Source organism: Eriocheir sinensis, unplaced genomic scaffold (genome assembly GCF_024679095.1).
Source record: "Eriocheir sinensis breed Jianghai 21 unplaced genomic scaffold, ASM2467909v1 Scaffold653, whole genome shotgun sequence".
Taxonomy (NCBI): domain Eukaryota; kingdom Metazoa; phylum Arthropoda; class Malacostraca; order Decapoda; family Varunidae; genus Eriocheir; species Eriocheir sinensis.
The window spans coordinates 84194-106323 of NW_026112002.1; the positions used below are offsets into that span (position 1 = coordinate 84194).

The 22130-nt window shown below is 45.8% G+C and overlaps 1 protein-coding gene and 1 long non-coding RNA gene across 13 annotated transcripts; both read right to left on the reverse strand.

Annotated features, from left to right (window-relative positions):
• Nucleotides 1-1185: 1185 nt before the first annotated feature.
• LOC126993669 (uncharacterized) lies at nucleotides 1186-2180 on the reverse strand. Its single transcript, XR_007748130.1, has 2 exons — nucleotides 2032-2180; nucleotides 1186-1926 (listed from the first exon to the last, which is right to left on the reverse strand). It is a non-coding gene; the product is annotated as an uncharacterized LOC126993669 (long non-coding RNA).
• Nucleotides 2181-7363: 5183 nt separating this feature from the next.
• On the reverse strand, nucleotides 7364-20679 carry LOC126993667 (demethylmenaquinone methyltransferase-like). Of its 12 annotated transcripts, none has more exons than XR_007748120.1 (10): nucleotides 20543-20679; nucleotides 18549-18678; nucleotides 18262-18413; nucleotides 18055-18170; nucleotides 17687-17779; nucleotides 17177-17289; nucleotides 11616-11742; nucleotides 11173-11324; nucleotides 8541-8653; nucleotides 7364-7508 (listed from the first exon to the last, which is right to left on the reverse strand). XR_007748120.1 is itself a non-coding variant. In XM_050852828.1 (7 exons), the coding sequence occupies exons 1-7, from the start codon at nucleotides 20662-20664 to the stop codon at nucleotides 16232-16234; spliced, it is 798 nt and encodes a 265-aa protein (XP_050708785.1). In that variant the 5' UTR covers nucleotides 20665-20679; the 3' UTR covers nucleotides 16135-16231. The 12 variants fall into 12 exon arrangements, 5 of the variants coding, with proteins under 5 accessions (XP_050708789.1, XP_050708788.1, XP_050708785.1 ...); XR_007748123.1 differs by lacking the exon at nucleotides 20543-20679 and adding an exon at nucleotides 20193-20249; XR_007748124.1 differs by lacking the exon at nucleotides 20543-20679 and adding an exon at nucleotides 19949-20077.
• Between the last annotated feature and the right edge of the window lie 1451 nt (nucleotides 20680-22130).

Genomic DNA, 22130 nt, shown 5'->3' on the forward strand with positions numbered 1-22130 from the left:
TTCCCTTTCCTTCCCATCCCATCCCATTCTTTCCCTTCCCTTCCCTTCCCTTCCCTTCCCTTTCCTTCCTTTCCCTTCCCTTCCCTTCCTTTCCCCTCTCTTCCCTTCACTTCCCTTCCCTTCCCTTCCCTCTCCTTCTCTTCCCTTCCCTTCCCATCCCATTCTTTCCCTTCCCTTCCCTTCCCCCCCCCCCCACACACACACATACACATACATACATACATTTTAATTAATCTAGAACTATTTAAAAACATCTTATATTGAATACTTTATTATTGTTCAAAGACATACATTTTTAGACATATATATATTTTATTTATCATATATATATAGAATTTTTAATCATATATATATAATTAATTTTCAAAGGGTTTTATATATTATTATTAATATTATTGAAGGGAAATTTTATTGAGAGAGAGAGAGAGAGAGAGAGAGAGAGAGAGAGAGAGAGAGAGAGAGAGAGAGAGAGAGAGAGAGAGAAAGTTAGAAAAGAGAGAGAGAGAGAGAGAGATTAAGAAGATGGGAATGAGAGAGAGAGAGAGAGAGAGAGAGAGAGAGAGAGAGAGAGAGAGAGAGAGAGAGAGAGAAAGTTATAGAAAAGAAGAAGAGAGAGAGAGAGAGAGAGAGAGAGAGAGACAACTTTCCCAGCCTGTTACAAAATGCTTACTCTGTCGTCAGTCTAAGTCAGGTTGGGGTCAAGTTAACACAGAGTAGGTCAAAGGTCATGGGAGAGGGGGGGGGGGGGTTAAATAGGTAAAGATTAGGTAAACACACAAACGAACACACATACTTCCTTTCCCTTCCTAAATTCCTTCTCTCTCTCTCTCTCTCTCTCTCTCCATATTTTTCCTCCCCTCCATTATCTCTCCATCTCTCTCCCTCTCTCTCTCCTCTTCCCTCCATGCCTCCTCTCCTTCAATTCTCTCTCCATCTCTCTCCTTATCCTCCTCCTCCTTCATCTCTTCCTCCTCCTCCTCCTCCTCCTCCTCCTCCTCCTCCTCCAGGCCTCTAAAATCAGCGTATACGGCCAATCAAAACTCATCAACGTGCTATAGAGAAGAGGAAGAAGAGGAAGAAGAAGAAGAGGAGGAGGAGGAGGAGGAGGAGGAGGAGGAGGTCAACGAATGAGGAAGAGACGCACTTTTCCGTTAGTTTGTTTGTAATCGTTTAATATCGTTGTTAGTGAGTGCGTGTGTGTGTGTGTGTGTGTGTGTGTGTTAGCAGGGGACATACTGTAGATACTTATATATATGAAAAAAAGCATAGGCCTAAAAAATTTCTCCCTGTATGCCTGTCTGTCTTTTATAAGGAAGAAGGAGGAGGAGGAAGAAGAGGAGGAGGAGGAGAGAATGTGAGAGAGAGGAAGACTTTTAATACTGACGAAGAAAAAAAACAAAAAAAAAAGGATGGAAGTGTGTGCGTATGTGTGTGCGTGTGTGTGTACGTCTTTTTAAACCCATGTGCATATCAGCCCCCTGTCAATCACCCCCCTGAGATGTACCGTTGCCCCCTGTGTGTATGTCTGTGCCCGTGTCGGAGAGGCCACTGTGCTCTGCCCCGCCCCAGGTGACAAGGAGTGGGATTAGGAAGAGCCGTACAGTGCCCACTCCCCAATGGCTTTTACCGGACCCCGAGCAGCCCAACCGTGACCCAGCACCAGTACCACAGAGGCCGGGCTCCCCAAGAACATAGGGAGTCTGCAAGAGGCTGGTTGGGTCTACAGGGAAGGGCTCTGGCCAGGCTCCATGAGAACTATAGGGAGGGGCCCTGGGCTGTATTTTAAAACATCATTGCTTCTAACATCAATAATTTCTTAAGGTCAAGGATGGGATTAATCTACTTTTCATGAGTGTTTTTTAAGTTTCATGGCACAGAGGAAGGGTCAGACTACCACTAGGGTCATAAAACTACCCCTGGAAAGGCCTACAGCTCCTATGAAAGCCTTGTCAAATATGTGTTTCTTTAGGTTCATGGTACAGAGGAAGGGTCAAACCACCACCAGGGTCATAAAACTACCCCTGGAAAGACCTACAGCTCCTATGAAAGCCTTGTCAAATATGTGTTTCTTTAGGTTCATGGTACAGAGGAAGGGTCAAACCACCAGCTGGGTCATAAAACTACCCCTGGAAAGGCCTACAGCTCCTACGAAAGCCTTGTCAAATATGTGTTTCTTTAGGTTCATGGTACAGATATAGGGTCATAAAACTACCCCTGGAAAGGCCTACAGCTCCTACGAAAGCCTTGTCAAATATGTGTTTCTTTAGGTTCATGGTACAGAGGAAGGGTCAAACTGCCAGCAGGGTCATAAAACTACCCCTGGAAAGGCCTACAGCTCCTATGAAAGCCTTGTCAAATGTGTGTCCAGCTCCCAAGCCATGTCAAATATGTGTTTCTTTAGGTTCATGGTACAGAGGAAGGGTCAAACTACCACCAGGGTCATAAAACTACCCCTGGAAAGGCCTACAGCTCCTATGAAAGCCTTGTCAAATATGTGTTTCTTTAGGTTCATGGCACAGAGGAAGGGTCATAAAACTACCCCTGGAAAGGCCTACAGCTCCTACGAAAGCCTTGTCAAATGTATGTTTCTTTAGGTTCACGGTACAGAGGAAGGGTCAAACTACCAGCAGGGTCATAAAACTACCCCTGGAAAGGCCTACAGCTCCTACGAAAGCCATGTCAAATGTGTGTTTCTTTAGGTTCATGGTACAGAGGAAGGGTCACACTACCACCAGGGTCATAAAACTACCCCTGGAAAGGCCTACAGCTCCTACGAAACCCATGTGAACTTGAGCGATGAAATGTTTTAAAATATGACCCCCTGGCCTGACTGTCCCCTGGGGTAGAGCAGACCACAGCTGGTGCAGTGGGCCAGACAGGTACCAAGGGCAATGTGGCGTTCCCTTCAATGTGCAAGACTGTTTGTATAAAGTAGAGTTAAGGAATCGTTTGCCCCCCTCCCTGGACCATGTGTTGTCCCTACCTACCTCCCTCCCCCTCTCTCTCTCTCTCTCTCTCTCTCTCTCTCTCTGTGTGTGTCTATCTTTCTTTCCTCCTTTCTCTCCCTCAGACATTTTTCTCCTCCCTCTCTCTCTCTCTCTCTCTGTGTGTCTATCTTTCTTTCCTCCTTTCTCTCCCTCAGACATTTTTCTCCTCTCTCTCTCTGTGTGTTCTATTCCTCTCTTTCTCCTCCTCTCCCCTCTCCCTTTCTCTGTTCCTTCTCTCTCCCTCACATTGTTCTCCTCTCTCTGTTCTTCTCCTCTCCCTTCCCTTCTCTCTCTCTCTCTATACTTTCTCATGCATTCTCTAAACCCCCCTTCTCTCTCCCCTTCTCTCTCTCTCTCTCTCTCTCTCTCTCTCCTCCTCCCCCCCCACACCTGTACATATCAACAAACCAGTGATATCAAATCGTAAACTCACCCATAAGCCTAAAAATATCGACCCCCTTCCCTTCCTTATATAGTTTGTACGATACCCCCTTGACCTTTGACCCCATCTCTCTCACCCCCCCTTCCCCTGACCCCCCGTACCACCCCTTGTGTCTTATGTGTATGTGTGTTTGTTTGTTTGTTTAGTGTTGTGGTTATGACCCTTCCGTTCCGTTCCCTTCCCTTCCCTTCCTTTCCCTCTCCTTCCCTTCCTTTCCTTTCCCTTCCCTCCCCTTCCCTTCCCTTCCTTTCCCTCTCCTTCTCTTCCCTTCCCTTCCCTCCTCCTCCTCCTCCTCCTCCTCCTTCCTTCTCTTCCTCCAATTATTATTATTATTATTACTATTATTATTATTATTATTTTCATGCTTACAAATCAGGCTAATTTTACCCTACCATACACATGTTCAACCCCCTCGCCCCCTCCCCCCCCTAGAGGTCACTGGGGGTCAAACGAGGTCAGGTCAAGTTAGGTCAAGTCCCAGCCTGACCTCCCTGTCTCCCCCTGTGGTTTCTTCTCCCTTGTTTTCTTTCCTCCCTTTCTCTCCCTTATTCCTTCCTTTATCTCCCTTTTTCCTTCCTTTCTCTCCCTTCTTCCTTCCTTTCTCTCCCTTATTCCTCCATTTATCTCCCTTTTTCCTTCCTGTCTCTCCCTTCTTTCTTCCTTTATCTCCCTTATTCCTCCATTTATCTCCCTTTTTCCTTCCTTTCTCTCCCTTCTTCCTCCATTTATCTCCCTTCTTCCTCCATTTATCTCCCCTATTCCTCCATTTATCTCCCTTCTTCCTTCCTTTATCTCCCTTCTTCCTCCCTTTCTCTCCCTTATTCCTCCATTTATCTCCCTTATTCCTCCATTTATCTCCCCTATTCCTCCATTTATCTCCCTTATTCCTCCCTTTAACTCCCTTTCCTTCCTTTTTCCCTCCCTATTTTCCTCCTCTTTTCCCCAATTTCCTTCCTTTTCTACATTTTTTGCGAGGTTCCTTTTCCCTATTTTCCCTTTCCTTCCCCTCATCCTTCCTATATATCATGTTTTCCCTTCTCTTTTCCCTCCCTATCCATGTTTTCAGAAGCCTCCAATGTTCCTTTCCCTCCCTTTCCTCTCCCTTTTCCCTCCCTATCCATGTTTTCAGAAGCCTCCAATGTTCCTTTCCTCTCCCTTTTCCCTCCCTATCCATGTTTTCAGAAGCCTCCAATGTTCCTTTCCCTCCCTTTCCTTTCTTCCCTCCCCTTTCCTTTTTTACCCTCCCTTTTTCCCTCCCTATCCATGTTTTCAGAAGCCTCCAATGTTCCTTTCCCTCCCTTTTCCCTCCCTATCCATGTTTTAAAAGCCTCCAATGTTCCTTTCCCTCCCTTTCCTCTCCCTTTTCCCTCCCTATCCATGTTTTCAGAAGCCTCCAATGTACTTTTCCCTCCCTTTCCTTCCCTTTTCCCTCCCTTTTCCCTCCCTATCCATGTTTTCGGAAGCCTCCAATGTACTTTTCCCTCCCTTTCCTTCCCTTTTCCCTCCCTATCCATGTTTTCGGAAGCCTCCAATGTTCCTTTCCCTCCCTATCCATGGTTTCAGAAGCCTCCAATGTTCCTTTCCCTTCCCTTTCCCTCCCTATCCATGTTTTAAAAGCCTCCAATGTTCCTTTCCCTTCCCTTTCCCTCCCTATCCATGTTTTAAAAGCCTCCAATGTTCCTTTCCCTTCCCTTTCCCTCCCTATCCATGTTTTAAAAGCCTCCAATGTTCCTTTCCCTTCCCTTTCCCTCCCTATCCATGTTTTAAAAGCCTCCAATGTACTTTTCCTCTTTCCTCCCTTTTCCTTCCCTCCCTATCCATGTTTTCAGAAGCCTCCAATGTTCCTTTCCTCTCCCTTTTCCCTCCCTATCCATGTTTTCGGAAGCCTCCAATGTTCCTTTCCCTCCCTATCCATGTTTTCAGAAGCCTCCAATGTTCCTTTCCTCTCCCTTTTCCCTCCCTATCCATGTTTTAAAAGCCTCCAATGTTCCTTTCCCTTCCTTTCCCTCCCTTTCCCTCCCTTTCCTTCCTTTTTCCCTCCCTATCCATGTTTTCGGAAGTCTCCAATGTACTTTTCCCTCCCTTTCCTTCCCTTTTCCCTCCCTATCCATGTTTTCGGAAGCCTCCAATGTTCCTTTCCCTCCCTATCCATGGTTTCAGAAGCCTCCAATGTTCCTTTCCCTCCCTATCCATGTTTTCAGAAGCCTCCAATGTTCCTTTCCTCTCCCTTTTCCCTCCCTATCCATGTTTTAAAAGCCTCCAATGTTCCTTTCCCTTCCTTTTCCCTTCCTTTCCCTCCCTCCTCCCCGTGTTTTAGCAGCCTGCGAGGTCCTGTGTTGCGGTTGTTTGGTCTGTAACCTTCATTAAATTCAAATTATTATTGACTCCGCCTTTAGATTAACCAATAAAAGTGGCTTCGGATGGACGGCTGTTATTATGTCCTGCGTCCCTCGGTGTACTCTTGGCTAAATTCCTTAACCTTGTGTGTTTCTTTAGGTTCATGGTACAGAGGAAGGGTCACACTACCACCTGGGTCATAAAACTACCCCTGGAAAGGCCTACAGCTCCTGCGAAATCCATGTCAAATATGTGTTTCTTTAGGTTCATGGTACAGAGGAAGGGTCAAACTACCCCTGGAAAGGCCTACAGCTCCTGCGAAATCCATGTCAAATATGTGTTTTTTTAGGTTCATGGTACAGAGGAAGGGTCAAACTGCCAGCTGGGTCATAAAACTACCCCTGGAAAGGCCTACAGCTCCTATGAAAGCCTTGTCAAATGTGTGTTTCTTTAGGTTCATGGTACAGAGGAAGGGTCACACTACCACCAGGGTCATAAAACTACCCCTGGAAAAGCCTACAGCTCCTGCGAAAGCCATGTCAAATATGTGTTTCTTTAGGTTCATGGTACAGAGGAAGGGTCAAATTACCAGCTGGGTCATAAAACTACCCCTGGAAAGGCCTACAGCTCCTGCGAAATCCATGTCAAATGTGTGTTTCTTTAGGTTCATGGTACAGAGGAAGGGTCAAACTACCACCAGGGTCATAAAACTACCCCTGGAAAGGCCTACAGCTCCTACAAAAGCCTTGTCAAATATGTGTTTTTTTAGGTTCATGGCACAGAGGAAGGGTCAGACTACCACCAGGGTCATAAAACTACCCCTGGAAAGGCCTACAGCTTCTACGAAAGCCATGTGAACTTGGGCGATGAAATGTTTTAAAATTTGACCCCCTGGCCTGACTGTCCCCTTCACTACGGCCAGGCCAAAACAGTGCCCCGCGCCGTATCCGGGATCGCGCCAAATTTCAAATGTCGCTATTGAATATAACAAGTTTTCACCCATAAACTCAACACAATCATCATGTATTATATATGAAAACATGCAGAATTAAATGGTGCACATAAAGAAACATAAATTAAGTGATAATTTTGAGACGTAAACAAATATAGAGATAAAATAACTTGTATATTGGTTTAAGCGAGACGGGACCCAGTATGCGGGATAAAATAACTCATGTGTATTGGTTAAAGCGAGATGGGACCCAGTATGCGTGTCCTCGGATATGGTACGGGGCACACAAGGACGCAGTTAACGCATCCTCGTGTTCAAGGGGTTATCACAGTCATCCCTCAAATAGTACGGTTTTCAATGGTTCGGTTTTATACGGATTGTCACGGAACATCCTTTAGGATTTTTAAAACTTCCTGCTCGTCGGGAAATTCAAAAATCTTGAAAAAATCTTCTGTGAGAATCCACATAAAACCAGAATCGAACTTTTGGAAACTGTACTATTTGAGGGATGACTGCCGAGATTGTGTGCGCATCTTATAACCCCATGCGTCTTATAGGCCATCAAATACAGTAGACACAAAACAAACATTAGGCCTGTTACCCCTAAACACAGATGGCGGTGACCTGACCCCAAGTGAGATGGTTGAGTCTCTCCGATTCCTCCTCCTTTCCATCCCTTCTCTGCTTCCTTTCTTTCCTTCCTCCACCTCCTTCATTCCTTGGTGACGCGGAAGACGAAGATGACGCCCTCCTTGTCGAACATATAGTTAGGGAAGACTCTCCGCTCAACCTGTGGAAGGGTTGTTGTTAATGTTATCCCTTCTCTTGGCCCTGGACGTGAATTTTAACCCCTTGACTGTGGATCTCCTACCAGAAGACCTCACCAAGCTACAGGAGTGGATCAAAAAGTGGCTGCTACAATTCAGTGAAGAAAAATGTAAAGTCCTGCACCTTGGGAGGGGATATCCAGCACACCAATACCACATGGGAAACACTCCACTATCCACCACAGAGGCAGAGAAAGACCTGGGAGTGTATGTTACCAGGCTACCAGTGAAGGGATATCCAGCACACCAATACCACATGGGAAACACTCCACTATCCACCACAGAGGCAGAGAAAGACCTGGGAGTGTATGTTACCAGGCTACCAGTGAAGGGATATCCAGCACACCAATACCACATGGGAAACACTCCACTATCCACCACAGAGGCAGAGAAAGACCTGGGAGTGTATGTTACCAGGCTACCAGTGAAGGGATATCCAGCACACCAATACCACATGGGAAACACTCCACTATCCACCACAGAGGCAGAGAAAGACCTGGGAGTGTATGTTACCAGGCTACCAGTGAAGGGATATCCAGCACACCAATACCACATGGGAAACACTCCACTATCCACCACAGAGGCAGAGAAAGACCTGGGAGTGTATGTTACCAGGCTACCAGTGAAGGGATATCCAGCACACCAATACCACATGGGAAACACTCCACTATCCACCACAGAGGCAGAGAAAGACCTGGGAGTGTATGTTACCAGGCTACCAGTGGAGGGATATCCAGCACACCAATACCACATGGGAAACACTCCACTATCCACCACAGAGGCAGAGAAAGACCTGGGAGTGTATGTTACCAGGCTACCAGTGAAGGGATATTCAGCACACCAATACCACATGGGAAACACTCCACTATCCACCACAGAGGCAGAGAAAGACCTGGGAGTGTATGTTACCAGGCTACCAGTGAAGGGATATCCAGCACACCAATACCACATGGGAAACACTCCACAATCCACCACTCTTTACCCTCCCTCCTCACCTTCCTCCACTTCCCCTCCTTCTCCAGCTGCTCCATGTAAGGCTCCAGCTTGCCCCTGTAGGCCGCCACGGTCTCCACGAACTCATGCTTCAATGCGATAGTGACCAAACACCCTGGAGAGAAGGATGAATGGAAAGGAAAATAAAGGAATTGTTGACGCGTTAAATGGATTGATGAAGAAATGAGAGAGTTGATGATTTGGTTAATGAAGAGAAGAGAGTTAGGGCCATTTGCAGTCACTGGCATATGGGGTAGTGGTGGGTGCGGAGGAAGGGAGAGGTGTTGAGGGGGTGTAGCAAGGTGCTGGGCTAGTCTAACCCCACAGTCGAAATTACCCCATCGTCCAAATTTACATGGAAATACTACAGCGGCAATAACAGCCATTGGTAACGATCAAAACAAACATACTGACTGTGAAAACGTCCCTTACTGAATGAGGATATGACAGTGAAAAAACAGTCTCTCTCGCACTCACCTTTCTTGGCAACCTGGACCAGGTCGTCGAGGCCACTGACCGGGATGTGACCTTCGCCCATGCCGCTGGAGATGGTCACCAGGTCGTAGGTGTCTGGGGGTGGAGTTGAGGGGGGGGGGGGAGGAGACTATGTGAATCTCTCGACATCAGAAATAACAAGAACAACAATGAGAAGAATGGAAGGTCAGGGAAGTAAGTACGAGATAGGAGAGGGAGATGGAGGGAGGAGGAGGAAGATATATCAAGATGGAGGAAAAGAGAGAGAGAGAGAGAGAGAGAGAGAGAGAGAGAGAGAGAGAGAGAGAGAGAGAGAGAGAGAGAGAGAGAGAGAGAGAGAGAGAGAGAGATACAGAGAGAAAAGTGAGATACAGAGAGAAAGAGGGAAAATGAGAGGAACTGAGAGAGAGAGAGAGAGAGAGAGAGAGAGAGAGAGAGAGAGAGAGAGAGAGAGAGAGAGAGAGAGAGAGAGAAATGAGAGAGAGAGAGAGAGAGAGAGAGAGAGAGAGAGAGAGAGAGAGAGAGAGAGAGAGAGAGAGAGAGAGAGAGAGAGAGAAAAAGAAAGATGAAAAACATATTAATCTCCATACAAGAACCACCACCATCACCACCACTACCAACAACAACAACAATAATAATAATAATAATAATAATAATAATAATAATAATAATAATAATACCTTTGGGCACAGTGGAGTGTCCAGTGCCGATAAACTCCATGAAGTCGTTGGTATAGACGCCAGACTCCCGCAGCTTCTTGATCATGCCCTCCGACGGCTCCACAGCGTTTATGAACCTGTGGGAGTGCAGGTAACTCTCGATTTACGCGAGTATTGCGTTCTTGGAGAGGTCGCGTAAATCAAAAACAATGTAAATCAAACAAGTGGTAGGTTTATGTCGAAAAATAAATACCGTATTTTTCAGGGTATAGCGCACACCTATTTCTCAAAAAAATGCCTGAAAGTTCAGCCCTGCGCCTTGTACGCCGAATGTACAAATTTTTAACGATTTTTTTCTTCTTTGGGATGTTTTTAAGGGTCTGTTTTTTGTCTTATCCAATAACAACAGCAAACTTTCCTTTATCATTGTATATAATCCTTCATAGTCCGTAGCTGTCTTATAATATGTTACCATAGAATACAGGGCGATCTAATAACTACTATACAAAATTGAAATCGATGGAGGATTGCCCATGCCTTGCTGTTATTCCGTTTTTCCGTCGGGCGCCATTTGTATGATCTTGATCTTGATGTCACAGGTGGCTTGATTGTATGACTAAGGAGCAGTACAAGCTACATAAAAAATCATATTGGAAAAAAATATCCATGTGTTCATTATTAATTATTAATATTAGTGAGAATAATGGGGTGAATATGATATCAGAAACTGTACATCATGAGTCTTGAACGTGGAGATATTTCGCGCAATACAGCAGGCCGCCATTTGCATTGTTTACAAACCACACAACCACACCCATACAACAAACAGCTGCATGGCGCGTGTCACCAGAAACGTGTGAGTTGTGTCTTGCCTAGTTCTCTGTCATAACCTACGAGTGATGGTGGGAATAATATGCTTATTCACTTCAATCAGTGGAGAGAGAGAGAGAGAGAGAGAGAGAGAGAGAGAGAGAGAGAGAGAGAGAGAGAGAGAGAGAGAGAGAGAGAGAATATCCATATCACCGAGATATCCACTCAGGCACTCAGTCTCAGCCTCACTCGTGTGAGGAAGAAATGAGGGACACCATGAGTGCCTAGCTAGTATTGGTACCGGTACCGAGCAGTCTGGTACCGGTACTGTACCATATAGCTACTATTAGCTAGTACCGTTAGTACCGGTAACTGCCCACCCCTGTTGTTGAGTAGCGTGGCAGCGTGGGTACTGTATTGTTGTTAAGTGGCGCGCGAGAAGAACTGAGCTCTGCTGTGTGGCCGCGGCGCTATGTGAGTCCAGTTGCGTGAGACATCTGGTGGCCACTCCATAAAATATCGAGTGTAAGTGGAAAAAACGTGTAAATAATTTTTTTATTTTTTTTGGATTTTGGACCCCGCGTTATTTAAAAAACGCGTAAACCAAACTCGCGTAAATCGAGAGTTACCTGTAGTAGTAGTAGTAGTAATGTGTGTGTGTTTGTGTGTGTGTGTGTGTTCAGCCACCCACCTGAAGCCTTCCCGGTGGAGTTCGCGGCCCACCCAGCCCGTCCCAGCGGCCACGTCCAGCACCCTAGTCTGGCCGCGCTTCTCTGGGGGCACCCGACGCAGCACCTCCTCCAGGGTGATGGCGGGGGCGCGGAAATTGCTGTTTTGGAGCATCTGGGGGAACGGAGGACGGGGGTGACTATGGGTGAACTACTACTACTACTACTACTACTACTACTATTAGGGTGAGTGGAGAAGGAGTAGGAGAGAGGAGTGAGAGAGAGAGACTCCTTCAAAAACAAGCTCGACCATCACTTCCTTCAACTTAATATTAACTAGAGTAGAAAAGCAACATTTTGGAGCCATCTCATTAATGTAAAATCACTTAGGTTTAAGGATAGACCACCTAGTCTGGACCATGGGGTCTGTGTGGTCTGATTTTCTATGTAATTCTATGTAACTCACCTCATCGTAATAGCTGGCCTGTTTGTCGTAAATATCCTTCACCTCCTGCGCCGTAATCCCTGGTACAAAGACGTCCTTGATCACCCTCTTCGCTGCCTGGTTCACGGCATACCCCTCGGCCATCATGCTAACGGGGGGGGGGTCACACAGGTACTTAGGACAGGCTTAAAATGTGGTAGCTATAATCTTAACAGTGTAAGCTTGTGGTATGGAAGGGGTGGAGAGACTTGGCTGGTAGATGTGGCTAACAGATGTGGAGTAGAGGACCTGGAAACAGTGCTCAGAAGGGAAAGACTCCGATGGTTTGGACATGTGAAGAGAGCAGGGGAGGATACAGATGTGGAGTAGAGGACCTGGAAACAGTGCTCAGAAGGGAAAGACTCCGATGGTTAGGACATGTAAAGAGAGCAGGGGAGGATACAGATGTGGAGTAGAGGACCTGGAAACAGTGCTCAGAAGGGAAAGACTCCGATGGTTTGGACATGTAAAGAGAGCAGGGGAGGATACAGATGTGGAGCAGAGGACCTGGAAACAGTGCTCAGAAGGGAAAGACTCCGATGGTTTGGACATGTGGAGAGAGCAGGGGAGGATACAGATGTGGAGCAGAGGACCTGGAAACAGCGCTCAGAAGGGAAAGACTCCAATGGTTAGGACATGTAAAGAGAGCAGGGGAGGATACAGATGTGGAGCAGAGGACCTGGAAACAGTGCTCAGAAGGGAAAGACTCCGATGGTTAGGACATGTAAAGAGAGCAGGGGAGGATACAGATGTGGAGCAGAGGACCTGGAAACAGTGCTCAGAAGGGAAAGACTCCGATGGTTTGGACATGTGAAGAGAGCAGGGGAGGATACAGTGCTGGGAGTTTTGGAGAGATTGAAGGCAGAAGGAAGGAGACCAGTTGGCAGACCTAGGAAAACATGGAGAAGGTCAATACAGGAAGACTTGGCACTGATGGGATTGGATGAGCATCGGGCAGAAGACAGAGTAGAATGGAGGAGAGCCGTAAAGCATCCATCCGCTCAGTAGAAGACTCAAAACGGACGGTGCGCAAAACGACCATGATTCTATATGACTGGAAGGAATACATCAACGCTACCTGACCTTGACTGCCTCGTATATAGGAAATTTATGCCTTGACACAGAACATCAAGACCAGTAAATATATATAACCAGTGCCCACCAAGACACTTAGAATTAAATGCATGTAATCACTCACTTAATGACACACATATATACACTTGCCAGTAGAGTGTAGACTGTAGAGAGTGCGCTGGGAAGGGTCGTGGCTGTAAGATTGAGGACTGGGAATGAACGCAGAAACTAATATACAAGCGGCGTGTGTGTGTGTGTGTGTGTGTGTGTGTATGTGTGTGTGTGTGTGTTGATCTCATAACAGTTGGAGGGAGGGTCAATCTCAGCATGTTATGTGTGTGTGTGTGTGTGTGTGTGTGTGTGTGTGTGTGTGTGTTGATCTCATAACAGTTGGAGGGAGGGTCAATCTCAGCATGTTATGTGTGTGTGTGTGTGTGTGTGTGTGTGTGTGTGTGTGTGTGTGTGTGTTGATCTCATAACAGTTGGAGGGAGGGTCAATCTCAGCATGTTATGTGTGTGTGTGTGTGTGTGTGTGTGTGTGTGTGTGTTGATCTCATAACAGTTGGAGGGAGGGTCAATCTGAGCATATGTTGATCAAATTACTTATAACTAATAAAATCACACACACACACACACACACACACACGCATACAGTGGAGCATGAAGTGGAATTTAATACCCAAAGCTGCTGTGTTATTGAATTTGTAAAGAGTGGAATGAGAGTGGACATTATAAGTTGGGTAAGGATAAGTTAGACAAGACAGGAGACAAAACCCTTGGAGTGATCTCAAAAACTTGCCTCCAGAAAGACATATGATTGAAATATCGGCCGAGACATAGGGTGGTATTCTTAGACTCTATCAACACCCACATAAGTATTTGCAAATGACGAAAACATGGTCAATCAGATTCTAGAGATTGTTTTTTGGGGGTTCAGGGTTTAGAAGAAGGGTCAGACTATCACCAGGGTCATTAAACTACCCCTGGAAATGCCCATAACCCCTACGAAAGCCTTGTCAAATGTGTGTTTCTTTAGGTTCATGGTACAGAGGAAGGGTCAGACTATCACCAGGGTCATTAAACTACCCCTGGAAATGCCCACAATTCCTACAAAAGCCTTGTCAAATATGTGTTTCTTTAGGTTCATGGTACAGAGGAAGGGTCACACTACCACCAGGGTCATTAAACTACCCCTGGAAATGCCCACAATTCCTACAAAAGCCTTGTCAAATATGTGTTTCTTTAGGTTCACGGTACAGAGGAAGGGTCACACTACCACCAGGGTCATTAAACTACCCCTGGAAATGCCCATAACCCCTACGAAAGCCTTGTCAATTATGTATTAACACCGATAATCTTCCTGGTATGTGTAAATGACATGGCTGAAGGAGTTAATAGCTACATAAACCTGTTTGCTGACGACGCTAAACTACAACAACATATAAGAAACAAAGAAGATTGTGAAATACTGCAAGAAGACCTATACAAAATTTGGAAATGGAGTATGGATTGGGAGATGGAATTTAATGTGAAAAAATGTCATGTTATGGAAATGGGTAAAAGTGAAACAAGACCAATCTGGATATACAGAATGGGAAATGGTGAAACATTAAAAAAAGTGCATGAAGAGAGAGACCTGGGAGTAGTGATGAGGGATGATAATCAACCAGAGAGTCATATAAATCGGATCTTTAGAGACACATAACTTGGTGAGAAATATTGGAGTAGCATTTAACTACATGGACAAGGACATGATGAGAAGGCTAATCACTACCATGATTAGACCAAAATTAGAATATGCAGAGGTAGTGTGGTCCCCCCATAAGAAGAAGCATATAAAGAAACTAGAAAGAATACAGAGGATGGCATAAAAAATGGTCCCAGAGTTGGAGGGATTAATATACAAGGAAAGATTAAAGGAAATGAACTTAACAACACTGGAACAAAGAAGAGAAACAATATATATCTGTAATTGTATATCAGTAAATCCATGTATAAATTAAGTGTGTGTGTGTGTGTGTGTGTGTGTGTGTGTGTGTGTGTGTGATAATCTAAATGCATCACCAATTTCATCAACACTTGCATGCTTCCCACCCACTGAGTCACTGCGTCCCCCCTCAAGAGCTCAATGACCCTACTGCTCCCAACTCTCCCTGTTCTGGCACTCCCTCTCTGCACACTCAATCCTGCTGCTCCCAACTCTCCCTGTTCTGGCACTCCCTCTCTGCACACTCAATCCTGCTGCTCCCAACTCTCCCTGTTCTGGCACTCCCTCTCTGCACACTCAATCCTGCTGCTTCCAACTCTCCCTGTTCTGGCACTCCCTCTCTGCACACTCAATCCTACTGCTTCCAACTCTCCCTGTTCTGGCACTCCCTCTCTGCACACTCAATCCTGCTGCTCCCAACTCTCCCTGTTCTGGCACTCCCTCTCTGCACACTCAATCCTGCTGCTCCCAACTCTCCTGTTCTGGCACTCCTCTCTGCACACTCAATCCTGCTGCTCCCAACTCTCCCTGTTCTGGCACTCCTCTCTGCACACTCAATCCTGCTGCTCCCAACTCTCCCTGTTCTGGCACTCCTCTCTGCACACTCAATCCTGCTGCTCCCAACTCTCCCTGTTCTGGCACTCCTCTCTGCACACTCAATCCTGCTGCTCCCAACTCTCCCTGTTCTGGCACTCCTCTCTGCACACTCAATCCTGCTGCTCCCAACTCTCCCTGTTCTGGCACTCCCTCTCTGCACACTCAATCCTGCTGCTCCCAACTCTCCCTGTTCTGGCACTCCCTCTCTGCACACTCAATCCTGCTGCTCCCAACTCTCCCTGTTCTGGCACTCCCTCTCTGCACACTCAATCCTGCTGCTCCCAACTCTCCCTGTTCTGGCACTCCCTCTCTGCACACTCAATCCTGCTGCTCCCAACTCTCCCTGTTCTGGCACTCCCTCTCTGCACACTCAATCCTGCAGCGATGGGCCAAATTTGTGGCTTTACCGTGTAGCAGCGACGGGCCAAATTTGTGGCTTTACCGTGTAGCAGCGGCGGGCCAAATTTGTGGCTTTACCGCGTAGCAGCGACGTAAATTGTGGCTTTACCGTGTAGCAGCGACAGACCAATTTGGCTTTACGTGTAGCAGCGACGGGCCAAATTTGTGGCTTTACCGTGTAGCAGCGACGGGCCAAATTTGTGGCTTTACCGTGTAGCAGCGACGGGCCAAATTTGTGGCTTTACCGTGTAGCAGCGACGGGACAAATTTGTGCCATGATATAAACCCCCCAAAAATAGATGATGCATAATCTGATCACAAATGCGTTGATATATATTATGAAATGGTTTGTGTGAGGGGTGATTTTTTCTCATTTTTCTCGCTTGGAGGGACCATTAAGAAACATGATCCCTGCTGCTTCCATTGGGTTAAAAATGGGTATACTGTTGTGTGCTTTCCAGTCCACTCATTTATTTAGCATTTACATGAGTTTACATTAGCCTCGACAGACACCCAAGACCAGAGAGAGGATGAAGGAGTCTCAGATGACGCGGTAGGTATAGACGATGCCCTCCTTGTCGAAGAAGTAGTTTGCGACGACGCGGCGCTCAGTCTGAAGGAATTATCAATATTACCATTCCTGTTACTCCTCCTGGAATATAGGCCTATGGGCATGACTCCTCTCCCTCCCTCCCCCTCCCTGCATCCTCACCTTACCGTGGAAATATGAAGTTTTTTTTTTAATACGAAATTGAGTTTTATGGTCCATGGCAACTCTATCCTTAAGCTTTTGAATGGTAGATTTTTTTTTCAGTCAGACATAAATTTAAATGTCAATAGCGAGGGGATTTATATGTGGCAACACGCTATCCTTACGCTTTTGAATGGTAGATTTTTTTCAGTCAGACATAAATTTAAATGCCAATAGCGAGGGGATTTATGTGGCTGGTGTGTGGGCGTGGCGAGGTGAGTGCGGGGCATTAGCTGGCATGCCAAAGTGTGGAATAAATGTTGGAAAATCAGACATACAGCAACCTTGAGGGTGGAGTTTGTGACCCACGTAACAGTTTGGAACACAATTATGGATATGAAAAGTGCAGCCTGCTCACGAAAATGTTTGGAACAAATGAACACATAGAAAAAGGATTAAGAATGAGAGAAAAGAATTGCACCAAAGAAGACAATGAAGAAGAAGAGGAAGACAGACAAAGACTTCCTGCCCTCCTATCCTCCCTCCTTCCCCTTTTCCTCCCTCCTTTCCTTCTCATCCTTCCTCCTTCTGTCTTTCCCAATCCCTCCCTTCTGCTCTCCTATCCTCCCTCCTTTCCTTCTCATCCTTCCTCCCTCTGTCTTTCCCATTCCCTCCCTTCTGCCCCCCTATCCTCCCTCCTTCCCCTTTTCCTCCCTCCTTTCCTTCTAATCCTTCCTCCCTCTGTCTTTCCCATTCCCTCCCTTCTGCCCCCCTATCCTCCCTCCTTCCCTTTACCTTCCTCCACTTCCCCTCCTCCTCCAGCTGATCCATATAAGGCTCCAGCTTGTCCCTGTAGGCCGCCACAGACTCCAAGAACTCCAGACGCATTACGATGACCACCAAGCCTCCTGGAACGGACGGGAAGGATTGACAGCTTGCGACAGGGAACGGAAAGGAAGGGAAAGGTTTAACTGTGCAGGGAAAGGAAAGAAAGGGAATATTGTACATGTGAGTAAGGTGAGTAGGAGTGAAGGAAGGAAGGGAGGAAAGGAAAGGAAAGGAAGGGAAGGGAAGGGAAAGGAAGGGAAAGGTTTAACTCTACAAGGAAGGGAAAGGAAGGGAAAAATCGTCCATGTGAGTAAGGTGAATTTGAGTGAATGGGCGGCTGACTACCTGAATAACTAGATAAATAATGAATGGTCCAAGATGAGTGAGTGAGTGAGTAATGATGTATAACTCTTTAACACTGATGTGGATTATATTTCTGAATAAAACTCTCTCTCTCTCTCTCTCTCTCTCGCTCACCTTCCTTGGCAGCGCGCACCAGGTCATCAAGGGCATTCACCGGAACATGACCTTCACCCATGCCCCCTGAGATGACCAGCAAATCATAGGTATCTGGGAGAGAGAGAGAGAGAGAGAGAGAGAGAGAGAGAGAGAGAGAGAGAGAGAAAGGAGGTGAGGGAAGGAGGGAGAGGAAGGAAGGAAAGGGAGGAGGGAAGGAAAAGGAAGGAAGGAAGGGAGGGGAAGGAAAAGAGAGAGAGAGAGAGAGAGAGAGAGAGAGAGAGAGAGAGAGAGAGAGAGAGAAAATACATATATCAATCTATCAACCCAAGAAATAATAACAACATTAATAATAATAATAATAATAATAATAATAATAATAATAATACCTTTGGGCATGGAGGAGTTCCCGCTGCCAATAAAATCCATGAAGTCATTGGTATAGACGCCAGACTCCCGAAGCTTATTGATCATGCCCTGCGACGGTTCAACAGCATCTAAGAGCCTGGTGGAGTAGAAGTAGCAGTAGCAGTAGTAGTAGTAGTAGTAGTAGTAGTAGTAATAATGTGTGTGTGTGTGTGTGTGTGTGTGTGTACCTGAAGCCTTCGCGATAGAGTTCACGCCCAACCCGTCCGGTCCCAGCAGCCACGTCCAACACCCTAGTCTGGGCTCGCTTCTCTGGGGTCACCCGGCGCAGCACCTCCTCCACGGTGATGTCGAGGGCGTGGTACTGGGTGTTTCTGAGCATCTGTGGGGGGGTGGGGAGGGAGGGAGGGGTTATTATGAGCAGGTAGTGGGGTGGTGGGTGTGATTCTAGAGTTTTGGGATTGTAATAACTGGGGGGGTCTCTCTCTCTCTCTCTCTCTCTCTCTCTCTCTCTTACCACTTCATCGTAGGTCTCGGAAAGCTCATCATAGCCAGCCCTGATCTCCTCCTGCGTGACCCCGGGCCTAAAGAGGTTTGCATTCAAGCTCCTCACAGCCTTCTCCACATCGCTGACCTCCGACATCGCTCTGCGGAGACGGGAAGGTCATGTTAGGTCAAATTTAGTTATTAGGTCATGTCAGGTCGGATTTAGTTAGGTCATGTTAGGTTAGATTCAAATGTTAGGTCAGGTTAGTTTAGATTCATATATTAGGTCATGTTAGGCTAGAATTAGTCACTAGGTCAGGTTAGGTTAGATTTAGTTATTAGGTCAGGTTAGGTTACTCAAATGTTAGATCAGGTCAGGTTAGATTTCAAAATTAAGTCAGGTTAGCTTAGATTTAGTTATAAGGTCATGTTAGGTTAGATTTATATGTTAGGTCAAGTTAGGTTAGATTTAGTTACTAGGTCAGGTTAGGTTACTTAAATGTTAGATCAGGTCAGGTTAGATTTCAAAATTAAGTCAAGTTAGCTTAGATTTAATTATTAAGTCATGTTAGGTTAGATTTATATGTTAGGTCAAGTTAGGTTAGATTTATATGTTAGGTCAAGTTAGGTTAGATTTATATGTTAGGTCAAGTTAGGTTAGATTTATATGTTAGGTCAGGTTAGGTTAGATTTATATGTTAGGTCAAGTTAGGTTAGATTTAGTTATTAGGTCATGTTAGGTTACTCAAATGTTAGATCAGGTCAGGTTAGATTTCAAAGTTAAATCAAGTTAGGGTAGATTTCAAAGTTAAATCAAGTTAGCTTAGATTTCAAAGTTAAATCAAGTTAGGTTAGATTTCAAAGTTAAATCAAGTTAGGTTAGATTTCAAAGTTAAATCAAGTTAGCTTAGATTTCAAAGTTAAATCAAGTTAGGTTAGATTTCAAAGTTAAAATTCACTCCCATATATAAATAGTCTGTTCCTTGGACGCCATATTTGTTTTTTTTTCGTTATGGCGCAGGCAAATTTTTTTTATAGTGGCGCCATTTTTGCTTGGTCATTTATACCTTGACGGCCTAACGAGGGACAACCAGGTGAGTCAAGGTGAAAAGGGGCCTTAATTATACCTTGACGGCTTAACGAGAGGACAACCAGGTGAGTCAAGGTGAAAAGGGCCCTTAATTATACCTTGAAGGCTTAACGAGAGGACAACCAGGTGAGTCAAGGTGAAAAGGGCCCTTAATTATACCTTGAAGGCTTAACGAGAGGACAACCAGGTGAGTCAAGGTGAAAAGGGCCCTTAATTATACCTTGACCGCTTAACGAGAGGACAACCAGGTGAGTCAAGGTGAAAAGGGCCCTTAATTATACCTTGACGGCTTAACGAGGGACAACCAGGTGAGTCAAGGTGAAAAGGGGCCTTAATTATACCTTGACGGCTTAACGAGAGGACAACCAGGTGAGTCAAGGTGAAAAGGGCCCTTAATTATACCTTGACAGCTTAACGAGAGGACAACCAGGTGAGTCAAGGTGAAAAGGGCCCTTAATTATACCTTGACGGCCTAACGAGAGGACAACCAGGTGAGTCAAGGTGAAAAGGGGACTTAATTATACCTTGACGGCCTAACGAGAGGACAACCAGGTGAGTCAAGGTGAAAAGGGCCCTTAATTATACCTTGACGGCTTAACGAGAGGACAACCAGGTGAGTCAAGGTGAAAAGGGCCCTTAATTATACCTTGACGGCCTAACGAGGGACAACCAGGTAAGTCAAGGTGAAAAGGGGCCTTAATTATACCTTGACCGCTTAACGAGGGACAACCAGGTGAGTCAAGGTGAAAAGGGCCCTTAATTATACCTTGACCGCTTAACGAGAGGACAACCAGGTGAGTCAAGGTGAGACCACTTATCTTATCTCCCTCCCTCCCTTATTACGTGTCCCTCCCTTATCTCCCTTATTTATTACCTCCCTCTCCCTTCCACCCTTCCTTCTGTACCTCCGTTCCTCCCTTTCTCCCTTTTTTTACCTTCCTATCGCGAATTGTTTATCTTGAGTGACGAACAGCTGGTAGAATCCGGCGCCATGTTGGTCTGGGTCTCGGCCGGTCCAGCGTTGCCATATTGTCGTACTCAGCCAATTTTTACCCATTTTCGACGCATAAAATGTCCCCTGGGCCCCAATAACTGGATTCATTTATAATACCCGTTAAAATAGTTAATTCCTGATGTTTCCTGGCAAGAGTTAGGCGTCAAGAACCGGTAAATGCAATGCGCTGAGTACGATAGTCGGCACCATTGGGTAGGTCTCTTTCCACGATCAACCCACAGCTATATTTTTATTTTTTTAACATTTTGTGACACTGGGGCAGCATAACGCACCCTTTCCACCTTCCCACACGGCTTTCTTCTCTCTTTCATCCCTTTGTTGTCCAAATTTCTTATGCAAGAGTTAACCAGCATCTTCACTCTTTCATCCCTGTGCTGTCCAAATCCCTGATGCAAGAGTTAACCAGCATCTTCACTCTTTCATCCCTGTGCTGTCCAAATCCCTGATGCAAGAGTTAACCAGCATCTTCACTCTTTCATCCCTGTGCTGTCCAAGTCCCTTATGCAAGAGTTAACCAGCATCTCCACTCTTTCATCCCTGTGCTGTCCAAATCCCTTATGCAAGAGTTAACCAGCATCTTCACTCTTTCATCCCTGTGCTGTCCAAATCCCTGATGCAAGAGTTAACCAGCATCTTCACTCTTTCATCCCTGTGCTGTCCAAATCCCTTATGCAAAAGTTAACCAGCATCTTCACTCTTTCATCCCTGTGCTGTCCAACTCCCTGATGCAAGATTTAGCCAACATCTTCACTCTTTCATCCCTGTGCTATCCAACTCCCTTATGCAAGAGTTAACCAGCATCTTCACTCTTTCATCCCTGTGCTGTCCAACTCCCTGATGCAAGAGTTAACCAGCATCTTCACTCTCATCCCTTTTCGCTGGTAAACTTTAAAAACATCCTTCGTGTCTCTCTATTTCCTCCTGCCTATGACTTGAACTCTCTCACAAGGGGAGTATCAAGACCTCTCAAATTGACTCGATCTGGCCTCTCTGCTTCGAACACGTCAACTGAAACCTACCATTGTATCTTTTTAGTTTCCTGGCGCTATTTCAACATGTATCCTAAGTTGTATAATCAGACTCTGTACTGCCTGGGGGTTGGGATAGCATGCTCCTCCCTTCTCCTTTGTTCTTCACTTGCAACAATGAAGTATCAATGAATCCTTTTGTGGGACCAGCGATATTGTGAGTGTTTTTGTTTTCTCTGTTTTTTCCGTAAGACTCCATATTCTTAAGCATATTGGGCTTCTATTACTGCTATTTCCTGAGGTCACAGAGAATTAGAAGGAGGAGAAAGATGAGAAAGAGGAAGGAGAGGAGGAGTAGGAGCAGGAGGAGGAGGAGGAGGGGAAAATGAGAGTAGGAGAAGATAGAATGTACTTCCTCGCAAGTTTACCCGGGCTTCCACGAGTTATTTTTCCTCGTTCAGGTTGTAGGTGTCGGGTAAAACCATCACCAGGGTATAGAAAAAACACATATGGAAATCCCAGCATCTTCAACGAGGGACA

Coding starts and splice junctions, on each gene's coding strand:
- LOC126993667 (XM_050852828.1), bottom strand. CDS start 20,664: ATGGGTAAAAATTGGCTGAGTACGACAATATGGCAACGCTGGACCGGC. Junction 17,780..18,054: donor GAACTCCTCCATGCCCAAAG/GTATTATTATTA, acceptor TCTCTCTCCCAG/ATACCTATGATTTGCTGGTC. Junction 16,304..17,176: donor AGGAGGGGAAGTGGAGGAAG/GTAAAGGGAAGG, acceptor TAATTCCTTCAG/ACTGAGCGCCGCGTCGTCGC.